Here is a 21,640-nt window from a genome sequence, read left to right on the forward strand (position 1 = left end):
AAACTACTATAAATTTGTAACAAAATAATTAAACTAAGATCAGGTAAAAACACAGTGCTGACTAAAATATTTAAATGGCACCAAAAAGTTTACACATAGCACCGCTTACATACTAAAAATAATAATTTCTTATTACAATTCATATTTTATTTATACAAAAATATCAACTAACTTTTTAAATGGTATACATTCATTTACAATTTTGATTGAAAATAATGGCCATGAAAAATGCACTTAAAAATATAACTATAACATATTATTATCATACACAATTATTAGGTATCAAAATCTTATACAAAACAAAAACCTAATATTTTTAGATATCTAAATGTACATACTTAAGTCTTATTATAATATATGTATATATACATACACATGTACATAAATAGTTTAGTTTAATTTAACTCTCCTAAATGATCACACAACAATGTACACAATCTGTGTAAAATTAATTAAAATTTAGTCTCATGTTATTCAACAAAAAGAAAAACATCTAATTTAAATATGTGTTAGTGTAATTTAACAACAATATATTTACTTATTCTATAATTGAATTTTGCAGATATAATCAATTTTCATCTTATTGTTTTATTGACTAGTAATTATAGCCTATATTATATTATAACAGGACTAGACATTAACTTTTAGTATCATGTTTATAGAATAGCATATTAAGATACATAATAACTGATGAAATAAAGGTAATCAATAAATATAAATTTATTTACAACGTTAAGAACAAAGATAAGTTATTGAGTTATAACTGGAAAAATAAACTATGGAACAAAAAAAAAAAAAAAAAAGAAAAAAGAAATAATAATAATAATAATAATAAAAATAATAAAAAAAATAGTTACTTAATATAAGTTTTTCTGTGCTTAATAGTCATGCTTTAAAGTCCAAGAAATAAATAAATAATATTTTATGTTTAAAAAAAATTAACCGTTGGAGAAGGTAGCAGTGTGATGTTAGCTGTTCTTAACAATTTAGTCATGCTGGCCAAGTATCACGTAGTCTTTTAGGGGGTGGTCCACCTTCAAAATCATGCCTTGAATCTACCAAGCTTTGGCTACTAGGTAACTGTCCGCCTAGTATAAAACGTTCTAGTTTTAAACAATAAGAATTATGTATGAATACAGAATTTATTTATGAGTAAAAGTTCTAGGCATAGTCCATTAACAATTTACCTGTAGCTGATAAGTGATGAGATGATATTGAAGTATGAGTATGCGGTAAAGATAAATGACTGATCGAATGAGAAACAACCGTATTAGACACAGTGCCTGAGGGTGTTGAAGACGTATGGTGATGTAAATGCGGAGGAGAGTTCGGTTCACTTTTAATACGGACAGGATTTGGTGATGGAGAAGAAGGTGGCGGTGAATTTGGTACTCCTAAGTGAGACATTCCACTAAAAAATAAAAAGATAAATCATATTTCAATTAAATCATAATCATATAAAATTATTAAAAATAATAACAAACTTGTTGTGTGCTATTTGATTAGACCAATTCAATGCTGATGTAAGCCCCATGTCAGTTGACGTAAGATCAGTAAAAATACCATGATAAGAAGAGCCACCTAGACCAGGTGTATGAAGTGCTACTACGGGTGTATTTAAAGAGACTGTTGGCGCATTAATAGAGTTTGCCTGTAAAATAAAATATTGTTTATTTTATTGCATTTTAAATACTAAAAAAAATGTTGTCATACATTATTGTCCTCATGGTGACTAGGAGCATTAGGCATGACTATACGTAAATTGGGTCTAGGCGAATGATGTCTAGGCGGCGGAGTAGCTCTATTAGAAGCATTTAGGGCTTTGGGTGTAGGTGATGGTGACATGACTAGTTGTCCTGGAGAAGAAGGTGAATTGACTAGTGCAGGCGAAGATTCTTGATATCCATTACTCATTTCCAACATACTACTAGGAGGGTAAACTAGAAACATAAGAACAATGAATAATTGTTTCAATTGGCTTATATAAATAACTCACCAGAATCAGCATCAGAAGAAGATGGAGGTCTAGGGCTAGAATTATGTTGCAGTTGTAAATTCCCAGATTCATTATACATGTTGTTCACAGGCATAGTGGTAGGAAGCGAATAATTAGCACCAACATTATTCTAAAAGTAAGAATAAATATGTCAAAATTTATATATTGAGTATTTAAATATAAATGAGTTTAAAAAAAAAAAAAAAAACAAGATCATTACCCTGGCCATTCGTTGATGTTGCATTAATAGTTGGAATTCTTCATCAATTTTACTGTATTTTGCTTCAGTTCGAGGTGTAAGTTGATATGGTCCTTGAGTACCATCACAACTTTCATCAGGGCTTTCTGGACTTAAAGTTCCACCTTTTAATTCTTTCTTGTTTAATTGCTATAGATAATATATGTAAATAAAATATAAGCTGATGGTAATTTATTTATATTATAATAATAGTGTTATTACTTCAATGATATTCTTGTTTGTGAGCGATTCATGTGGTTCATTGTACTCTGTGTATTTGAGCAATACTTTATCCATGTCTGTACTAGCATATTGATACAATTTATTAGAGCTGCTGAATATAATGAGGGCGATTTCGCAATCGCATAACACACTCAGTTCATATGCTTTTTTCATAACTCCAAATTTTCTTTTATTAAAAGTCACCTAAGTAAAAAAAAAAAAAAAAGTTAATTATTTATTAATTCAGAAATGAATGAGAAGTATTTAAAAATTTAACTATGTTAAAATGAATTCTTTCTACAGATAAATCAAATTTGATTGATTTTAGGGTAGAAAAATCTACTTTAATACTATTTTCTATTTACTTAATGGAGCTCTATCTTTCAAAATACAATTATACAGAAAAATTTCAATAAAAATGTCAATATTAAAGATATTTTTGTGATATGACAGTAAAAGGCTTAAAATTTAACTACCAGATCAACTTTAAATATACATCTATTTCCTTATCAAGTTTTATTTTTAAGTTTAGCATGTCTTCAAGATAATATTCCAAAGAAATTAAAAATATTAATAATAACACTCGGTAAATTTATAATTATATATAATAGTAAAACACTTTTACGATGTGTATTATATTTCAGATTGTATTTAATTTCTTCAAATAATGTAATTGAAGAGTTCAAGAACAATTAATAGATAGATATCTCTACTATATTATTTTTTTTTCAAATTTTATTTTTTATATATTTTCAAATAGAAAAATAGTGTCTACATTAAGAGGGACAATAATACAACTTTATATATGCTTGTCTTATATCAGTGATTCCCAAACTACTTTGGTTCATACATCCCCAAAACAAAAACATTTAATCGCGCCTCCCATGAATAAATAAAACAACATTTTTTAATAAAAACAAATTATTATTGATCTAAAAAATAAATGTATGATAGTGTAATATACAATATAAATATTTGCGTTGCGTCTCATAGTTTGGGAACCAGTCTTATATGATATAAATGGAAATGTATAAAATAACCAGAATTCTCGGAATGATACATTTATTCATGATATACCTATCACTGGTTATTACAAATTAAGAAAATATTGTAACATTGCCTTGTAAAACTCAAGTATATAATAATTTTAAGTTTTATAGAATATAAGATTATGTCAAACGAGAAAAAAATGTATTTAATTTTGATGCAATTTCCACATTCATTCTATATTAATATTCAGTAAAACTATTTGAGATTAGTTAAAACGTCAATACATAAATATAAATACATATATATATATATATAGCATGTTAATTCATGTATGAAGAGACATCCAAAGAAAGGAAATATATTTAAGAACTATTATTAAATCCACTGGAAAATAAATCATTATATTTTTTAAGCTTTCAAAAAAATTTCAAAATACAAAACTGATTCAAAAAAAAAAAAAAAAAATTGAATGGTAAAATTTTTCCTTATTTTATTGTATTTGTTGTCAAAAAATAAAAAGATAATTAATATCAAAATAAATCGAGCAATGTAATAATTATTCGCGTCGGAAGTTTTTACACATCAGGTTCATGATACAGTTTAAGTACTCAGAAAACAATGAGATTTCATTTAAAATTATGAATTAAATACTTATATACTCGACAACAAACGAAAATAGAAGTTCCTCCGTTATAATCAAGTATAATCAAAAATAATATTAAAATTCAATAATTACTTCCATTTTCAACAATTGCACTCGTTGGAAGCATAAAAACAATGCTCAAAAGCTAGATTTGAAACTAAGCGGAGCTTGAAAATAAATCTAACATTAATCCAAACCAATTGTTTTCCATACATTTCTAACCGGAGCAAACGTAGAAATTATTTTGGTAAAATGAGAGTACTTTCATAAGTCCACCCTTACTTAATTCAATGCTTCAACCATTTTAAATCTAAACCGAGCATGTGAAATACACCACCATTTATCCGTTATCCAGAGGTGCCCAACAGAACACAAGCACAAATTTTTGTTACAGGTAATAATAACTGTACCAATACTACCTGGCGATTTCGTTCGTCCGTGATCCGTGATATTTGTATTTTCTTGCGTCCCATGGTGGCGGCAGCGGCGTTCGAGTCCGCTGAACGGCGTCGTTCGCTACTTCTTGGAATTCTGTTGGTCTTATCGACGACGACGGAGATCGTGTGTTCTCCACCGAAGTCAACGACGATGGTAACAACAGCAACACCGATCGTCTGCTAATGGAGATGGTGGTCGGTCCTTACACGAGTTCGAATATCTGTGGAGAAAATCCGAAAAAAAAATAACGGTACGTTCAAACAAACAGAAGTGGTTGAAAAATACAATAATTTTAGAAAATTATCGGCCGACTATCGCAGTGTACGTAGTATTACGTTATTAAAAGTACCGCGACGCGACACCGTGCAACAGAGCACAGAACACAACGACGACGTTCACAATAGTAATGTGTATGAGGAGAGATTATAAATAATTTTTTTTTTTCGAACATAATATAATCCAAGACGACCACTACCACTACCAAAACCGGGTCTATCGTTTTTCGACCGAACGAGATATAATACACCTTTTATACAATATGTGGTTTACACGGAAAACGAGCAGCGGCGTATAAACTGTATGTACACGAAACCAAACTCGCGCGTCCAACACGATCTATTTTTGTAAGTTTTTCCGAGGGTTTTAACGACCGCGGCGATAAGGATGTTACGCGATGGGTGAACAATACAATATAATTACATAGGTGTATCGAATATATACATATACATTCAACATATTCGACGATTATTGCGATGCCGATAATCAATAGAACTCGAGTCGTCCACACCGCACACGGTCTTGTAAAGTAAAATACTGGACAGTTTGGAGTAAACGAATAACGATAATAATGATAATAATCATAAATCACCGGTGAAACATTAACTCGATCAATTTTTAAACAATTTTAAATGCGCTTTTGCTTTACGCATTTTCGCAGGAAACGAGTGGAAACAATTCACCGAGAGCAGAACATTTGTCCGGACAAACGTGTATGCTAACGCACGTCTTATAACAATCAACAAAACATCGACGTTTTGACCTTGAACATGTTTGTGATAAGACGGGTGATTGTCGTACATTAAACAAGCACGGAGGATGCACGTACATTTATGTACACAATACCAACTAATATAACTAATCGCAAGACGTGAGAAATATTATAATTTATTGGGTCCTCTTCCCCTTTTTGCTCCTACTACTATTTTCAACTGTATTACAAATCAAACGTTAGTAAAACTTGTAATAACATTTTTTTAAAACAAATAACTAGGATATTCAAACGTTCGATAAAAATAACAAATAACTTACGGCCGAAACCAAGAAATTTTGTTTTTTAAATTATATAAGATTATTTTTCGAAACAACAATAAAATTCCTTAGTCACCTTAGGTCATAAGCGGGATAGCTGTCACATTACGTCTGCCGTAGAAATCAAAACGGAAATAAATAATAACAAATAGTAGTATAACACTATTCATATATTGTAAAATATAATATATAAAGAATAATTTTCAAAACTCGATATTCGGCCGAGGAAGGGGTAATTTATAAAAACAACCAAATTAAAATACCATAAGGCGATATTATACAAACACACACCAAACAAATGCTAATATAATTTAAATAAATTTTCGCTAACCCGAAACCGGATCGTCAAAACTCTTAACTAGGATGGACAAGTCAATATCAAATCAATCAAATCTGTTACAATTTATATATTCATCACCACGAGATAATCTCGTGGATGTACAATGAAGTGTAAATCTTTAATGATATTCTTAATACCAGTGGTTCTCAAACTGTGAGTGCCTCCCTAAGGAGACGCAAGGCAAATATTTATATTGTACATCACACTATCATATATTTATCGACAGTAATTTGTTTTATTAAAATAATGGAAAAATTTTATTTTATTTATCCATGGGAGGCGCGATTATTTTTTTTTTTTTTTTTTTTTTGAGGACCGCTGCTCTGTGTACTATAGTCAACAAAATTTATATCGATGAATGTCGATCGAATAATAAGACTAGAAAATATTGCTTCTATTTCAGCTCGAAGATATTATTTTTACGCTTTATTAGAGTATAATAAAATTTACAGTCAATGCCTGAACGTTAAAATGAACTCGTAGTTATCTTATCTCCCGGACGGCTCCGGTACGCACGTGAAAACAAAATGCGTAAGCATCATTATAAACACGAGGCGCACTGGAACACCACCATCAGCTATTACTTATGAAGCAAATAAATATTAACGTACACAAAGATCCAGTGGGTGCAATATTCAAACAGAACAGTACCATTCAATATTAAAAAGTGTAGACAAAAACTTGTGTAGGTCAGTGTCAGAAAAAAAAAATAGAAGTTCAACTTGTTTTCAGAGTACGCATGCATCTCGCGAAATGTAATATTTTACAACGGATTTTTTTCTTTGCTCGATTAAGCAGACTTTCCCATCGGTTCCGTGTGTCCACCTCGCCAGCCAGACGCCAACCGGGTGTACATTTTCAAATACATATTTAAAAGATACGTGCGTAGTAGTAACACAACAATTAAGAACGGTTTATCTGCCTAAAGGATGAAGACAAGAACTCCGAGCAAAACTTGTTAAATTAATGAGGATCGGCAGCGGCGGTGGTTGTTGGCGACGGCGGGTAGAGGTGAACCGAAGCGGTATGTACACGTTTGGTGTTATGTTTACGGATATATTATTAAAACAAGATAGACGAACAAGGTAGACCGTCCACGGGGGGTTGAATCTGATGATAATGAAGTAAGGGAAGAGCTCTGGACGAGTAGTTTTGAGTGAAAAAAAAAGACACAAGGGCTGTAAAAGATTAGAAAAAAAAAAAAAAGATTAACAAATGCGTTTTATCAGTAGCACACCCATAACCCGGTGTAACGTGGCCGTTTCACCAACACTTGCAAATGCATGTTACAATAAAAATTATTATGAACGTTTCTCGACCTCCGACAGTAGAAACACCCACCAGAAAACAAATCCATCGCTCCTACCATCCACTATACCACTCGAGTAGTCGTGAGATATCGGATACCCGCACTGCATTGCACCCGATAGTTATCTCTGACTGATACACCGTCGTAGCTCACGGTATTTATCGTTACATCTACGTCTATGTTGCAATTTTTAACAAATTATAATATGCAACTTAGCAACGAGGTACAGGAAACAACGGCGATCCTAATAGCAAATATGCTATGGTAATTCATACTGCATAATCCGTACTGTATTCCGGGAGCAAAAAATTGTAGAATTGCTCCGAAGACATTTTTACATTCAAGTCAATTTGTTATTAACGTGTCACGGGCATAGGCAGCGAAGTTTTCAAACATAACCGAGAATAAAACTATCTCAGTTATAACTTATAATACACTCCTGGAAATCGGTCAAAAGATATTATTTAAATTCGAACGACGACGATACCACGAACAATCCGGTTTGTTATAAAATTGAACATCAACTTTTCCCCCCTTCGAAATCCGGTAAATCCGGATTTTACTAACACCGATTTAGATACAATCGAGATCAAATCGAATGGTCATGAACTCCGTAAAAGTAAGGAAATAACAAATTTCAAGTCGTTAAAAACACAACGGGAAAATAGCCTTCAATTTTTTTTTTAATAGTGCCGAGGAAAATATCGCGCGAACAAATCATTTTAATCGAAGTAATTTCATATCCAAACAAGAAATATATCACTTATTTCTTCACAGTAAACCGACACGTATTTTAAACGTGGTCAAAATTTAGCATGACGTGCTATATACAAAGCATTGTCATGCAGACACCACAAAACAATTATTTACTGACAATTTTTTTTTTTAACTTAGTAGATTAAAAAAAAATACATTTAATTGCGAATAAGTTTTTTTAAATATAGAGATTGCATTCGTGCATGTATGTGCAGTAGTAGTACGCAAACTACGGGGAGTTACTAAATAGAATATTTAAGAACCACATAAGTTAATTTCTGCTCTGAACATAATGTAAAATAAACCTTTATTTTATGGTAATAATTAATATAACGTTATAAATAGACTTCAAAATAATGTTACCCTCTATACTAATTGGTTGTTTTCTCCAACAATTATAATTGATTTCATATGATTTGAAAGGAAAAGTATAAAATGCTCACATATAAATAAATTATTTTAACCATGTTATGCCATCTCGCATAGGAAGGTTTAATAATTATTACAGTGAAAATTATATAATCAACAGTAGCTTTAATTTCATTACATTGAATAATAATGTAATAAACACATAAACGAAATGAAGTGTGATCAGAATTTTTTTTTTTTTTTTAAAAATGGGAAATCTTATGGAAAAAATATGGAAATTCAATTATTCATACGGAGAAGTCGAGAACTTACACACAAAAGGTCAGGTCTGTGAAGGGAAGGTTGCCGTCGAAAGCGGCGAGGAAGGACGATGATGACGACGGTGTCACTGTGACGACGACGGACACGGGTCAACAAACGTCGGAAATTACGTAGGTTGTAGGCGATTTAATTTTGCACGTGGCCGCCCCCGCATAGGGGTGGAGAGAAACACGTACTCGTCGCGTGGGCCATGGTTTACAGGGTGGCACGCGCACGAGATGGCGAAACCGACAAAGCACGGACGGACGGCAAACATGGTTGTAATATACATGCCAATACACGAAATAATATACACGACGCGAATATTTTTTATTATCTTTTAGAATTCCGAAAGTTTCGTCCCATGCTTAATTTATTTAAAAATGACAGCACAGACCCCGGAGGCTTATACTTTTTTTTTTTAATTTTTCGCACGCGCAGACTAAGTATTTATTGTCGTACGCACGCGATTATACCACGTCATACTTTTCTGCTCACAAAGGCTTACCACTATAAATTCAAGATCAAGAAAAATATTACGTATTAATATACCTTGGCGGACACTTTGAGCGTGTGGTTGATTATTCAAAGGACGGGTGAAAAGAGGGATAATGATAATAGGTTTGATTTGAGGCGGAAAGGGTTGGTGATGAGGGTGAAAACGAAAAAAAAATTGTACACGAACGATAATCGTTGAAAATTGATATTTGTGTCAGACGTCCAAGCACTATCGTTTCTAATGTTTTAGGCAGGTCGTCGTGGGCGTCAGCCACAATCAAACACAATACACATCAATCCAAACAGCCGCCACCGCGGCCACGTCGTCGTGACGCAAGTGGTGTACACTACTACTACCAACCCCATCGATCGACCGCTGTTTACCTCAACCGCCGCTCCTAACTTAACCTGAGCACGCGTTTTTGCCAACGCCGACCATGTCGCGCGCGCGATGGAAATTCACCGTTCGAAACCGCCGCCGTCGCCGCTGACGTTAGAACGCGGCCTTGACCACGTGGGTCCGAAAACCGGCAGCGACGATGCCCGGGATTTATGAAACGGTGCAGTGGCGGCGGTGGTGGCGGCAGCGGCGATAGCGACAACGTACGTGCGCGCCCGGTCGGCGCGACGCTCGATCACCCCTCTACCACAATACAGCCATCGACAACCACCCGACAACACGAGACGCCCACGCACTCACGGTATTATATGATACACATATTATGTTATATGTACGATTTTTTTTCTTTTCCGTTTCCCAAGAATAACGATCTGCAAACATCGCCCATATGGATTTATATTTCGTGTTTCAGGTGATTTTCCTCCTTGGACACGCACACGAAAACTGGCTGCGACTTACGCGAGCACCGCGCGACCTTGAAGACAACGGTACACGATGGAATTTCATTGTTTAATTTTACGTTTACATTAACAGTTTAACAAATATTGTGCTGCGTAACAATACTCGTGGAAAAGTTGTATCGCGCCATCAACACCGCCCACTCCATGCCAATATCAGCAATCACCTCTTCCCCGTCCGCGGGCAGCTATATATTTTCTATCCATCCCTCGTCCTTTTCCGACGCTTTCGCGTTCCTTCAAGAAATACACGGTAACCACGTTTCGCTCATTCTCTCTCTCTCTCTCTCTAACACACACACAAAGCCATGTGATTTAGAATTCAGAATACCACCGAAATTTTATCTTAAAATAGAATTGTATGATTTTAAATGTCTATTACATTAGATATCTCATAATTTACTAGTCAAAAAACATATTTATACTCTTAAACCTTCCCAAATATTTTCTGAACGGACTTGTATACATATATTCCGTAGTGAAGTGTGTCAAAGATTCTTTTAATACATACATTTTAATTGATAAATTGATTTTAGTACAAAATGTGTATTTATATGCATGGCAGTAACATAATATATGGATACCTACGTACAAAGTAATTCAATTGAGGTCTCGATGACAATTAGAGCAGCATAAAAGCTTCTAGTTTTTATTCAATTACTAAGCTAGCGCGTGCACGTATATCAACGTACTGGTACTTGTCACACGAGCAATAGTATACGAAATTTTTATTTGTAATTAGTTATTACTAGGGTTCGGATGTTTATACATTTAAAATGATTGTAATATGTATGCATTTATGCACTAAAAAATTACCAAAAATGCATTCAAAGTGTACACAAAAAAATATGCAGAGTAAAATTTATTTTACTTTTAATATTAAAAATATATTTTAATTTATAAGTATGTATTTAATTTTTAAAAATTTTTATTTGATATTTTTAATATTAGATAAATGCTAATTTACAATATAATCATTATATTGTGATACAATTGTTTTTTTTTAAATTAATCAAACTTAGATCTAAAAGTATTTGGGAAAAACACTATTATACGGATCGATAATTTATCATTTATCTGTTCATTAATTTTAATTGTTCTTAAAAAAGTTCGAAAATGTTCTGATAAATGAATTTATACTTTTAAAATCCCGAAAATATGCATTTAAAATATACAAAAATAAGTAAAATAAAATTAATATTATTTTATATTAATTATATTTGCATCCATGTCCAAATAAAATCGGATCAATAGAAAATATTTTGTGATTACATAAACATCCGAACCCTAATTATTACTATTATTAATGTTGTCAAATTTATAACGGATAATTTTTTAATACGAAAATTTTAACTCGTGCTTTTATATTCGATCCTTTGCTTACACATGTATCTATATATCTCGAATTGTGTAGTCAGTCGCGTCACTGCTGCTATCAAAATGCAGACGATTGATGGTTCGCTGGAATTTTTTTTTACCTTCTAGTAATCAAAGTGTACTTGTTTATATAAACGTAATAAAATGGCACTTCAATTTTCAATTAAAAATTGCACTACAGACAATGAGTAACGATGAAATAAATTAATTTTAATAGCAAACAATAGGCTAGGTGTATGTGTACTTTCCTTTTTCAATATTACATTTTTCTAATATATATAAAGTACAATTTCACAAAATAAGTGTAATGTACAGGTTTTATTCTCTATGACGAATTTGATATCGTAAGTTAAACTATAAAAGTTCAAAAATACACAGCAGCCATGTGGCTTTTTACGCATTATCGTTAAATACCATTGAAACCATTAAATATTTGAATATAATAATTGTGCTGAAACGATCTTAGTATTTAATACAATTTGTTCACAATAAAGAGAACAAACATTGTGCCGACAGGCAAAAATATCAGTTATTTTTGTCAATTCAACAGTGCAGTACCTTCCGAAAGACTCCCACGTGGAAATCGATATGAATTCAAAGAGTTAAATCTCTTACAATACACACAGTTAACAATTTAAATCGTTACCAAGTTAGACTGGCTCACACGTGTGCTGTGCCATAGTTTAACAATGGGATTTAAAATTTCATTTTAACTTTCTCGGTTATATTTTTAATAAAATATAAAAGCAAAACATTCAATATATTTTATTGAAACACATATTACATACATATCTATATAATTTTAATTTCAATATATTCCCATATAATTTGCATAATATTACCAATTGTCCCCGATAATAATATATTTTAATTTAAATACCATTTATGTAAGTACTACTTTTTTAATAAAATAAGCAATGGCCGCAGACGAAACGAAATTCACATTTCCATTTCTACATTTTAGTGAATTCTTACGCATTCCAAAAAATTGTATTATTTTAATAAAAATAAAAATATTAAGCATTAATTAGGTATTTATACTAACATAAACATAATTATTTAAAATCGTATATTGTTGATTTTTATTTTACTGTTTGTATAAAGTAATATTTTTAATATTTAAAAATATTAACATACATTATGCTTATATTATGTTTTTACACAGTAAGTGTTTATATAAGTGTAGCAAATACATTCAACTCATTTTAATACAGTGAAAATAAATTTTACTTAATTTACGCATGGAGTTAAGATATTTAGCAAATTACGAACGAAAAAAATAACAAAACAATATTCCTACACCATATTCAACGCATGAATTGATAGAATCTTAATCTATGATCGAAAATAAAAAATGAGCCATCATACACGGTCGTTGTATAGACGTAGTCTACATTATTCACAAACGGCCGGCGTTTTTAATGCATATCTAATGAAATATTCAAAGGCAAAATAATAAGATAAAAAATACAAAACATCTAAATGCACATTTTGACAGAAAACCTCATACGCGGGTCGACATGAATTAATTTACCACATGAACGGTTTCAGCTCAGGTGGAACAAGGACTGGTGAATACGATTTCGCAAAACATATAGTTGACTGTCATACAAAATTATAAAAACATATAACAAAACTGTCGCAAGACGTTTAAATGACTATCGATATTAAAACTTAAAGAATTAGATGAATAAATATAAATAAGAATATCTACAACGAAGAAGTTCGTTAATATCAATTACTTCGCATTTTTGTTAACAGGTATCCAGTCAATATTTCTTAAATATTTTTTAACACATTTCATAACTGTTGGTAATTTAATTAAATAATAAAAAAATATTTAAAGAAAAACTTTAGATATTTAGTTGAATACTATTTTAAATAAGTCTTAACGAACATGTTTAGTTCGAAAATAATACCGACAAGGGTAGCAAATTCGAATAGAATAATATTACGGTATGTTAATTGTTCAAAGTACTAATGAATTTGAAATATAATATGCAGCTCACTTTTAAGTTCAATATTTCAAAGAAGCATGGAACTAAACAATTATCAAATTTATTAAAATAAATGTGAATATTTCATTACCCTTTGAACTCGGGCCAAAATCGACATTAGTGACCTTGAAGAACACAAACTTAAGAATATTGGAAAAAATTAATTTAATCTTTTTTTTTTGATTTTTTCAGTTACTACGAGAAAAAGCACAAGATAAAAAAAACTTTACACGCTCATAATCAAATAAAGAATCGTTAATTTGATAAAAAGTATTTCTAGATTAACATTAACGTCAATAATTACACGAATAGCTACATACGTTTATAACAACAGTTTAAAATTATTTGATAACTATTACATTTTTAAAGTAAGCAAATTTAATAAATAGAAAATATTTTTTTTTTTTTCTAGACAACACATTTGCTCGGGTCATTTTCGTGTTTCTACAAGTAATATTATCAGCTGCGTAAATACCAAGGAAACAATTCGAAAGAAAAAAAACGATAGGTAAATTATGCGAAACAAATTTAACGCTTTAATAATAACTAATGACAAAACATAATCCAGTCTTTACAGGCAAAAATGTTGAAAAATAAAATCTGATAGTAAAACACTTACCGATTTCCGACGAAAATAAAACTGGCGGGAAACTGGATTTTGAATTATTTTCAATTTTACATCGTCGGGAACAGTTAGTGAGCGACCGGCTTGTAGGTTAGTATACGGATGTAGTCACTTAACTTTAAAAAAAAAATTAATTAGAAAACGTCAACAGTAAGTAGTGCGATCGAAATGTGTGTTGCTCTTGAAAGTGTGTGTATTGAAAGAAAAACAACAATATTGTCGTGTAGAAAGAGAAGTGACGGTAGACACGCGGAGACCGTTGAACGACGACTACTTGTGCCGTACTGTTGTGTGATCGGTTATTTCTGACTACGAGAATTTCGAACGTATAACGACGAGTTTTTAAAAATCGAAAAAATAAAATGAAATAACGTAACCGGCAGATTACAAACGGTGTACGAGCGTGAGGGAGGGAGAACCGTCGAGAAAGAAAGAGAGAAAGAGAAAAAGAGAGAAAGAGAGAGAATTGAAAGAGAACAAGGAAAAGTGGGAAACGAAATAATAGTAATAATAATAACGAAAAAACTGAAAGCGTCGCGGAGCGCCGGCGTGTGCAAACAGCGCGCCAGACGAAAAGACTGTGCGGAAAAATGCCCCCGAGCGCGAGGAAGAACCACTTTATGCCACCCGGGACTGTAGTGTTGCCAACACGACCGGCACACACCGCGCGCGCACACGCACACACGCACACGCGTACATACAAGTGCGCGATACACACGTACACGGTTGCACACAAGCGTTCCAATGACGTACCGACATGAACGTACGTATAGTCTTATACGCAAACACCTACACACACACACACACACACACACACACACACATACACACTGACGCGAACGATGACGTCGTCGGGACTCCGGGCGCCCACCGCGTCGTAGAATGAGGATGAACTTGGTATTTCCATCTCCCCCTTCCACACTCGAGCCCTCGTGCTTGGACTTTTTCTGCGCGATCGAATCAGAACATGGACATAAAAAAAAAAACTTAACGGCGATAACTGTTGTTCTTAGTTGTTCCGTTTCGTTCCGAACCTCAGGTGAAAGTTAAGGGTGGATTCAGTTATGCGGAGGCCCTTGGACGGGATATAATGTAACCCCGCCTGCCCGGATAAATAAACGGAACAATTTGCTTACCAAAACCAGTAAATAATATTTGACATTCTCTTCTTCCTACTCAGACATTTAAATCGACTAAGAATGTCTCTGTGTTAACCGTTAAATAATAACAAATCTTGAATGCTCGAGTTCGTGGAAATCCGTAGTTTGATGCCAAGGCGGAATGTAAACGATTAACTTATGGAGGCTCTACACACATGGGTTGTTCGTAGCGGGCGGGGTAAAGGATTCCGGAATATAATATTCCATTTCCTTCATCCGGAGGATCTTATGTTTTTAAATCGAACTTCGTACCAGTGATCACTTCAATATCGCCGGTATACGCGGATATGTATGAATATGTAACATATCAATAATGCGTTCGAGAATCGTGATTATTACGTGTCATTTGTACCATAGTTGGGATCGATCTATGTAGTCGATCGTAATTAATTAATTTGGCTCACGTTTAAAATATGAACACAATATGATTTACCGCACGGAGGATTGCTAATAAACCGTGTTCCGTAAACCGGAAAAACGATTTAAAAGGTTCTACCGTAAATTCTGTTTTCGGGCAAAACGTGCAACATTTATATAGTCTATTCGCCCGTTGTTTTCATGTGACGTTTCGACTATAGACTAATAAGTAGGATTGGCAAATTTTTAAATCCCTAAACTGGGACATCATGTCGAAAACCCCATCCTTTTTTTTTTTTTTTTGGTGTAACGTTCATATGGAAACAAAAATAAGTACATAATTTTGTAGTTTAAGTATTTATTAGCTAATACAAAAATACATTCTTTAGTATTCAATCCGTAGATTGGTCTACAGTAAATGTTCTCTCTGTGATTCTCTGTCTTGTGCTTTATCTTTGAGTTATTTATATGAATTGAATACATTATTATTATATATAGTCATGCCGATTAGATAACCAAAATATAATGATATAATGTACATTATTCTGTTTTATTATTAAATAATAGAATATTAAATATTATTTTCTTTCAGCTTCTGTTAACCGAGACAAACTGAATGTTCGGCCAGAACACCAGGACATGCCTTTAAAACCGGGACGAACGGCAAGTCTACTAATAAGAATTTGAAAATCCATACACCACGGTCAAAAATTGACTATTCCACATTTTTATATTTTTCGATTTCTATAAAATTCGTTTAGTACATTTAAAATTTTTTATCATCCTCTACGCTACTGTTAGATGAATACAATTGAATACGTAGGAAAGTAGAAATCAAGTAGACTTTACGACGACCATCATTGAATTTAAAGAAAACTTCATGTGCCTTACAGCCAAACTTATTATGTTGCACAAACAAAGTAAATAACGGTATCTAATTGTAACCTTTAACGAGCACCTTTAAAAATATCTAGAATAACGTTCCACCAGACCTAGTCTAGACGAAACTTACTAGAAATGTTATTTCTCAGGATTTATTCACAGTATGTACATTTTTCAGCAGTACGAATTGTTCGTCGTAATATTTTGTTTATGTCACCGTTCATAATTTGTTATCGTTAAATACTTACTATATCAGAGACCACCCCCGTCGACGCCAACGTGCACAATTTATCGTTTATCATACATTTAAAATACGTGTACGGTTATTAACACGTAAAATCCGACAAATCAGTTATAGGTAATGTACACTTTTTTCAAACGCGTCAATTACATCATCATCATTACTATTAACTGTACAATAATTGATAGATAAAAATTAAAAAACCATCCATTACTTCCAGCCGATCTGATATATACAAACAGTACAAATCGGCACACCGATGCGTTACACTAGCGTTATCGTTTTTCGGAAGTGCGCACGACAAATAGGGTACTGAAATTTACATTATCATTATAAAAAATGACGTCGGAGTCAACATATCTACTAAAGAACTTTTCCATGACACCAAAATTTGAGATATTATGGTACGTAATTTAATGTACTTAGATTACATTACTATTTAAAAGTATCTATATTTTAGAAACAGACGTAGGCGATGAATGGTCGGTTCGAACACATATCGATAGGGCTAGGATTTTGATGCAAATCTATCTTTTTTTTTTAATGTTCCAACATGTAAGTCCGTAAACAGAATATATGTTTCATGTGATATCGATTACTTTAATGTAGTTTTTATTAAGCATTTTTTTCTGCTTTTTTTTTGCATTTTATGAAAAATTTAATTTTATATGCATTTTTAGAGTATATTTTGCTATTTTTATGGCAATTTTCAAATTCTTAGAGCATTTTTCAGAATTTATTAAATAATTCTTTAAAAATTAGTGTCTTTGATTTCGCTTTTCGGTGTTTGTTCGCTCAAAACTTATACGTTTAGTATGTAATCTACTAATTCGATAAACTTTTAAACATGAGCATATCGGCCCATGTACATATTTTATCAAAAATTAAAACAGTCGAAAGAAATTTTTCTATTTAAGAGTCCATCGGCGATCAAATTTAAGTAAAGTTAAATAAATATAATTAAATATGTTTGGTAATATGATTTTTGTAATATCGGTTTTAAATTATAATAAATAAATTTTTAACGCATTTTTATAGGTCATTTTTTATAATTTTTAAAGTATTTATGCATTTTTTTTAGAACATTTTTACAAATTTTTTAGAGAATTAAAATCCGAGCTCTACATATCAATATTTACAAATAATAATAATAATTTGGGTTATCTTTTAAATTTGAAATCATATGTATGCACACAATATATTACATTTGTTTTTGATTTAAAATGAAAATTATTTTGATTAAAAATGCATTTAATTTTAATAATTTAAAATATTTTGATACAAATAATTATTCTAATTCAAATATTATAAAGAAGAATAATTATTGGCCAATTATAGTGGGAAAATCCCAAGGCATGGGTAAAATGTTTAGACAATCTGTCTACATGTGTTCCTCAATTATATTTTTTACGAATTTACGGGCTGCTTTTGGATACGATTCCATTTTTATAATAATGTGCAGCATTCGTTAAGAAAAGTGATAATCGATTTATTATATTATTCATGTTATATCAATTTTAGAATTGTAAAATAAGGATAGAAAAATGCATTTATTTTTATAATAAACTTAGGTTTTGAAACGATAGGTACATAGCACCAAATTTTAACAATTTAAAAATTATAATTGGCCATCATATTAAGAGGATATGGCTTTTATTCTGAACCATTTGCACGAATTAACTAATGAACAAAAATCATTTTTAATCGGTTCGTTTTATATCAAATTTATATTTAGTAACTTTTGATTTCGGGTTTCTTCTTTAAAACGCACGTAGAAGTAATTAAAATTTTACGCTTATCAGTATTACCGCCGGAACACTCAATAATAAATATCAACACCATAATACCCTACAACATGGAAATATACCATTTTGTTATAATAATAGTAATAATAATAATAATAATTGTTTTATTCGTTTCCGATTTCTTATCGATTTCCAGTACGTACTCATTAATATATACGATAATGTACGGTAATTTTCGTAGTAATACGAATCGAATAACATGTACATTGAAAATGCGTAATCGTCATTTAAAATCTGTATACAACTGCAAATGTACGTAATTGTCTCGTAACTGAATATTGCAATACGTTTATATAAGAAAAGCTATAACACAATACTGTTCCTCACAATACAAAATACACACGCAACACTTTTAACCGTCAGTGTAAAATTCGAATAGAATATCGTATTCATATTATGACAAATACAAAAATCTGATAAACGATATTGTAGACGTTTTCCAAGGTTCTTAACCTCTTCCGTATTGCTATGCAAATTCTCTTACAAAACGCATTTTAGACACTAATACGATTTGCATTAAACGTCATCGTTTGGTATGATTATCTGTAAAAAATCAATTGATCTTTTAAATTATTCCCAAAACTTATGCAGCATTACGCCAACGCCATAATCTTAACCAATAGCGTTAGTGTAACGTTGTTAGATCGTAGTTAAGTTTTATCACAAAACATTCGGTAGGTTTTGAATACAAAAAAAAAAAAAATGGTTTTCGAGATAGCTATTGACACAATTTTTTTAAAATCCTGTATAATCCACGATGCATAGAGTAATAAGGGTTCTAAGTGAACCAAGTATTATTCCATACTTTGAACTTATACATATACATAATGTCTACTAAATATTTATCTTACAATACTTTAATACCGTAATTTTGTTATTCTAAGGGCGTCAAATGCACAGGCTTTCTTAATTGTAAAATATACTAACTAGAAAACAAATGGTAAGAATTGAAGAAGTCTTGAAAATTTTTCTTAGTTTTTAGTTGGACATAATGAATATTATAAAATATTGTACTTCGAAGAACTTTTTAAACACAAAGTCCTGTGTGATTAGCTTAAAAAAAAATCTGTAAAATAAACCAATATAAACTATGATTTCAGTTAGTCTGTGTACGGTGCGTGACTTAAATAAATAGGTTTTATTTTACTTGGACGCGTTATAGTCGAGTTCAGTTAGATCTCTACGATAATATGTGTACTCATAAAGAGGAAAATAAACGAATTAGTTAAATAGAATATTGTTTGACGTCGAGGGAAAGAATGCAGTACAACGTCATAACTTGGTCCATAGTAAATTAATACAACGAATAGTTAAAAGAATTTAAAACCTTCTGTTGTTAGATTTCGGCTTTGTTCTTGTTTGATTGATAACTGTTTTACAACAAACCACAGATGGTTTGACAATTACATTTTACCGGGTCAGATCAAATCATATATATATTATAACCACCGACCTATCCAAAAAAAATTGTTTTTGCTTTACTTGGTTTACTTTATATGACTCTGTTTAAACATTAAAAATATCACAATGTATTACTTAAAATGTTTATAAATTAACTTGTATACCAAAATTTCACAAAAAATACAGTGTAATAATAATAATATTTAATAAAGCTTTAATAATTTTTAACTCAATTTTTTATTGGGACACCGTCCCAATAGAAGGTGCTCACAAGCCGCTTTTGTAACAAACTTAATAAAAACACGTAGGTATCGAAAAATTAAAATTAATAATGTTTTGTAAATACTATATATAGCAATTATTTTGGGCTTGGAAATATATGTTTAATTAAATAAAAAAACACGAAACTAGTTACTTTATAAAATTATTCAGTTTTTTAGCTGAAAAGTAACATAAATACAAATACGTGCACACCTACATGTCTTGTAATTACATTTGAAGAAGTGAAATATAATTTGAAATATTATGAGAATATTTTTTATTGTTTGCTTAGCTAGTAATAGATGATTAGTTGAAACGTAAAGAAAAATCAGGTAAACATTTTTGTTATTATTTGCTAGATAAATCGCAAAATAACTAATTTAACTATACACTACAGCATAAATATTCAATTACAATATTTACCTAATACAATTTAAGCGTAATAATCACTACGCTAGTTTGTTGACGAATGAAAATTCTAGAAAATGTAAATAAGTAAACTGTTAAAAATTATGTACTTTGAAACTTTGTGAGATGATCGTTCGATTGCTAAAATACCATACAACAATATATGAATATTATGCATAAAAGTGCATAAATACAAAATCACAGATCTTCCGTCAATCGCAACAATATTACGCGTCTTTATCAGTCACACATTAGAGACAACATTAATCAACCGGTGGTAGGGGCGTTCTCAAGAGTGAGGGGAGGAAATGAGGCAGTCATCAACAATGGCCTTTATTCTCTTCAAATTGTCGTATTTATTATTTCTATCACATTAAGAAAATACATAAATGTGAATACTTGTATTAAGTTCATCCCTTCCTGTAAAAGGGTCTAGCGACGCCACTGATCGATCGTACAGTAACGTGCATACAACCGTGTGCGTGTGTGTATGGGTCAAAATAATTTAAAAAACATTCTCGCCAAGAGGAAAAATCAAACGCAACCGATAAAATACGTATGTGACGTGAAAACCGCTGTCGTAATACGGCGTACATAATGCGTTGTACCCTCATCTCTCCTCCGACGTTTAATTGGGTAGGCTCTATCCGGTTTGGAGTATGGCTCTATCAGCGGGTCCGATTGCATGCCAACGACCACACGATAGTATAATATTTATTATTACAACACGACGTAACCATCATCAGTATATATCTGCACGTGTGACACGGGAGCTACCGCATACGCCCAAGAGTGAGCGTGCACACGACGAAAGACATCGGGGCGATACTCTCGGTGGCGGCGGGGGTCTTTGGCACAAAC

General features: G+C 31.8%; 1 protein-coding gene across 3 annotated transcripts in view; it reads right to left on the reverse strand.

Annotated features, from left to right (window-relative positions):
- Positions 1–850: 850 nt before the first annotated feature.
- LOC112694494 (myocyte-specific enhancer factor 2-like) overlaps positions 851–21,640 on the reverse strand; it is a 90,193-nt gene continuing 69,403 nt past the window's right edge. For 2 of the 3 annotated variants that reach the window (XM_025569971.1, XM_025569972.1), the window contains 8 exons: positions 4,509–4,747; positions 2,457–2,660; positions 2,217–2,384; positions 1,997–2,126; positions 1,714–1,940; positions 1,485–1,651; positions 1,188–1,411; positions 851–1,103 (listed from right to left, as the gene is read on the reverse strand). In XM_025569971.1, coding sequence (XP_025425756.1) covers positions 991–1,103; positions 1,188–1,411; positions 1,485–1,651; positions 1,714–1,940; positions 1,997–2,126; positions 2,217–2,384; positions 2,457–2,660; positions 4,509–4,562 — 1,287 coding nt within the window. In that variant the 5' untranslated portion in view covers positions 4,563–4,747 and the 3' untranslated portion in view covers positions 851–990. Of the gene's footprint in view, positions 1,104–1,187; positions 1,412–1,484; positions 1,652–1,713; positions 1,941–1,996; positions 2,127–2,216; positions 2,385–2,456; positions 2,661–4,508; positions 4,748–14,258; positions 14,847–21,640 lie in introns of those variants that run through there. The other variant, XM_025569970.1, reaches the window with a different exon arrangement.

This window comes from Sipha flava, unplaced genomic scaffold, assembly GCF_003268045.1.
Source record: "Sipha flava isolate LNK unplaced genomic scaffold, YSA_version1 130_pilon_pilon, whole genome shotgun sequence".
NCBI classification, from domain to species: domain Eukaryota; kingdom Metazoa; phylum Arthropoda; class Insecta; order Hemiptera; family Aphididae; genus Sipha; species Sipha flava.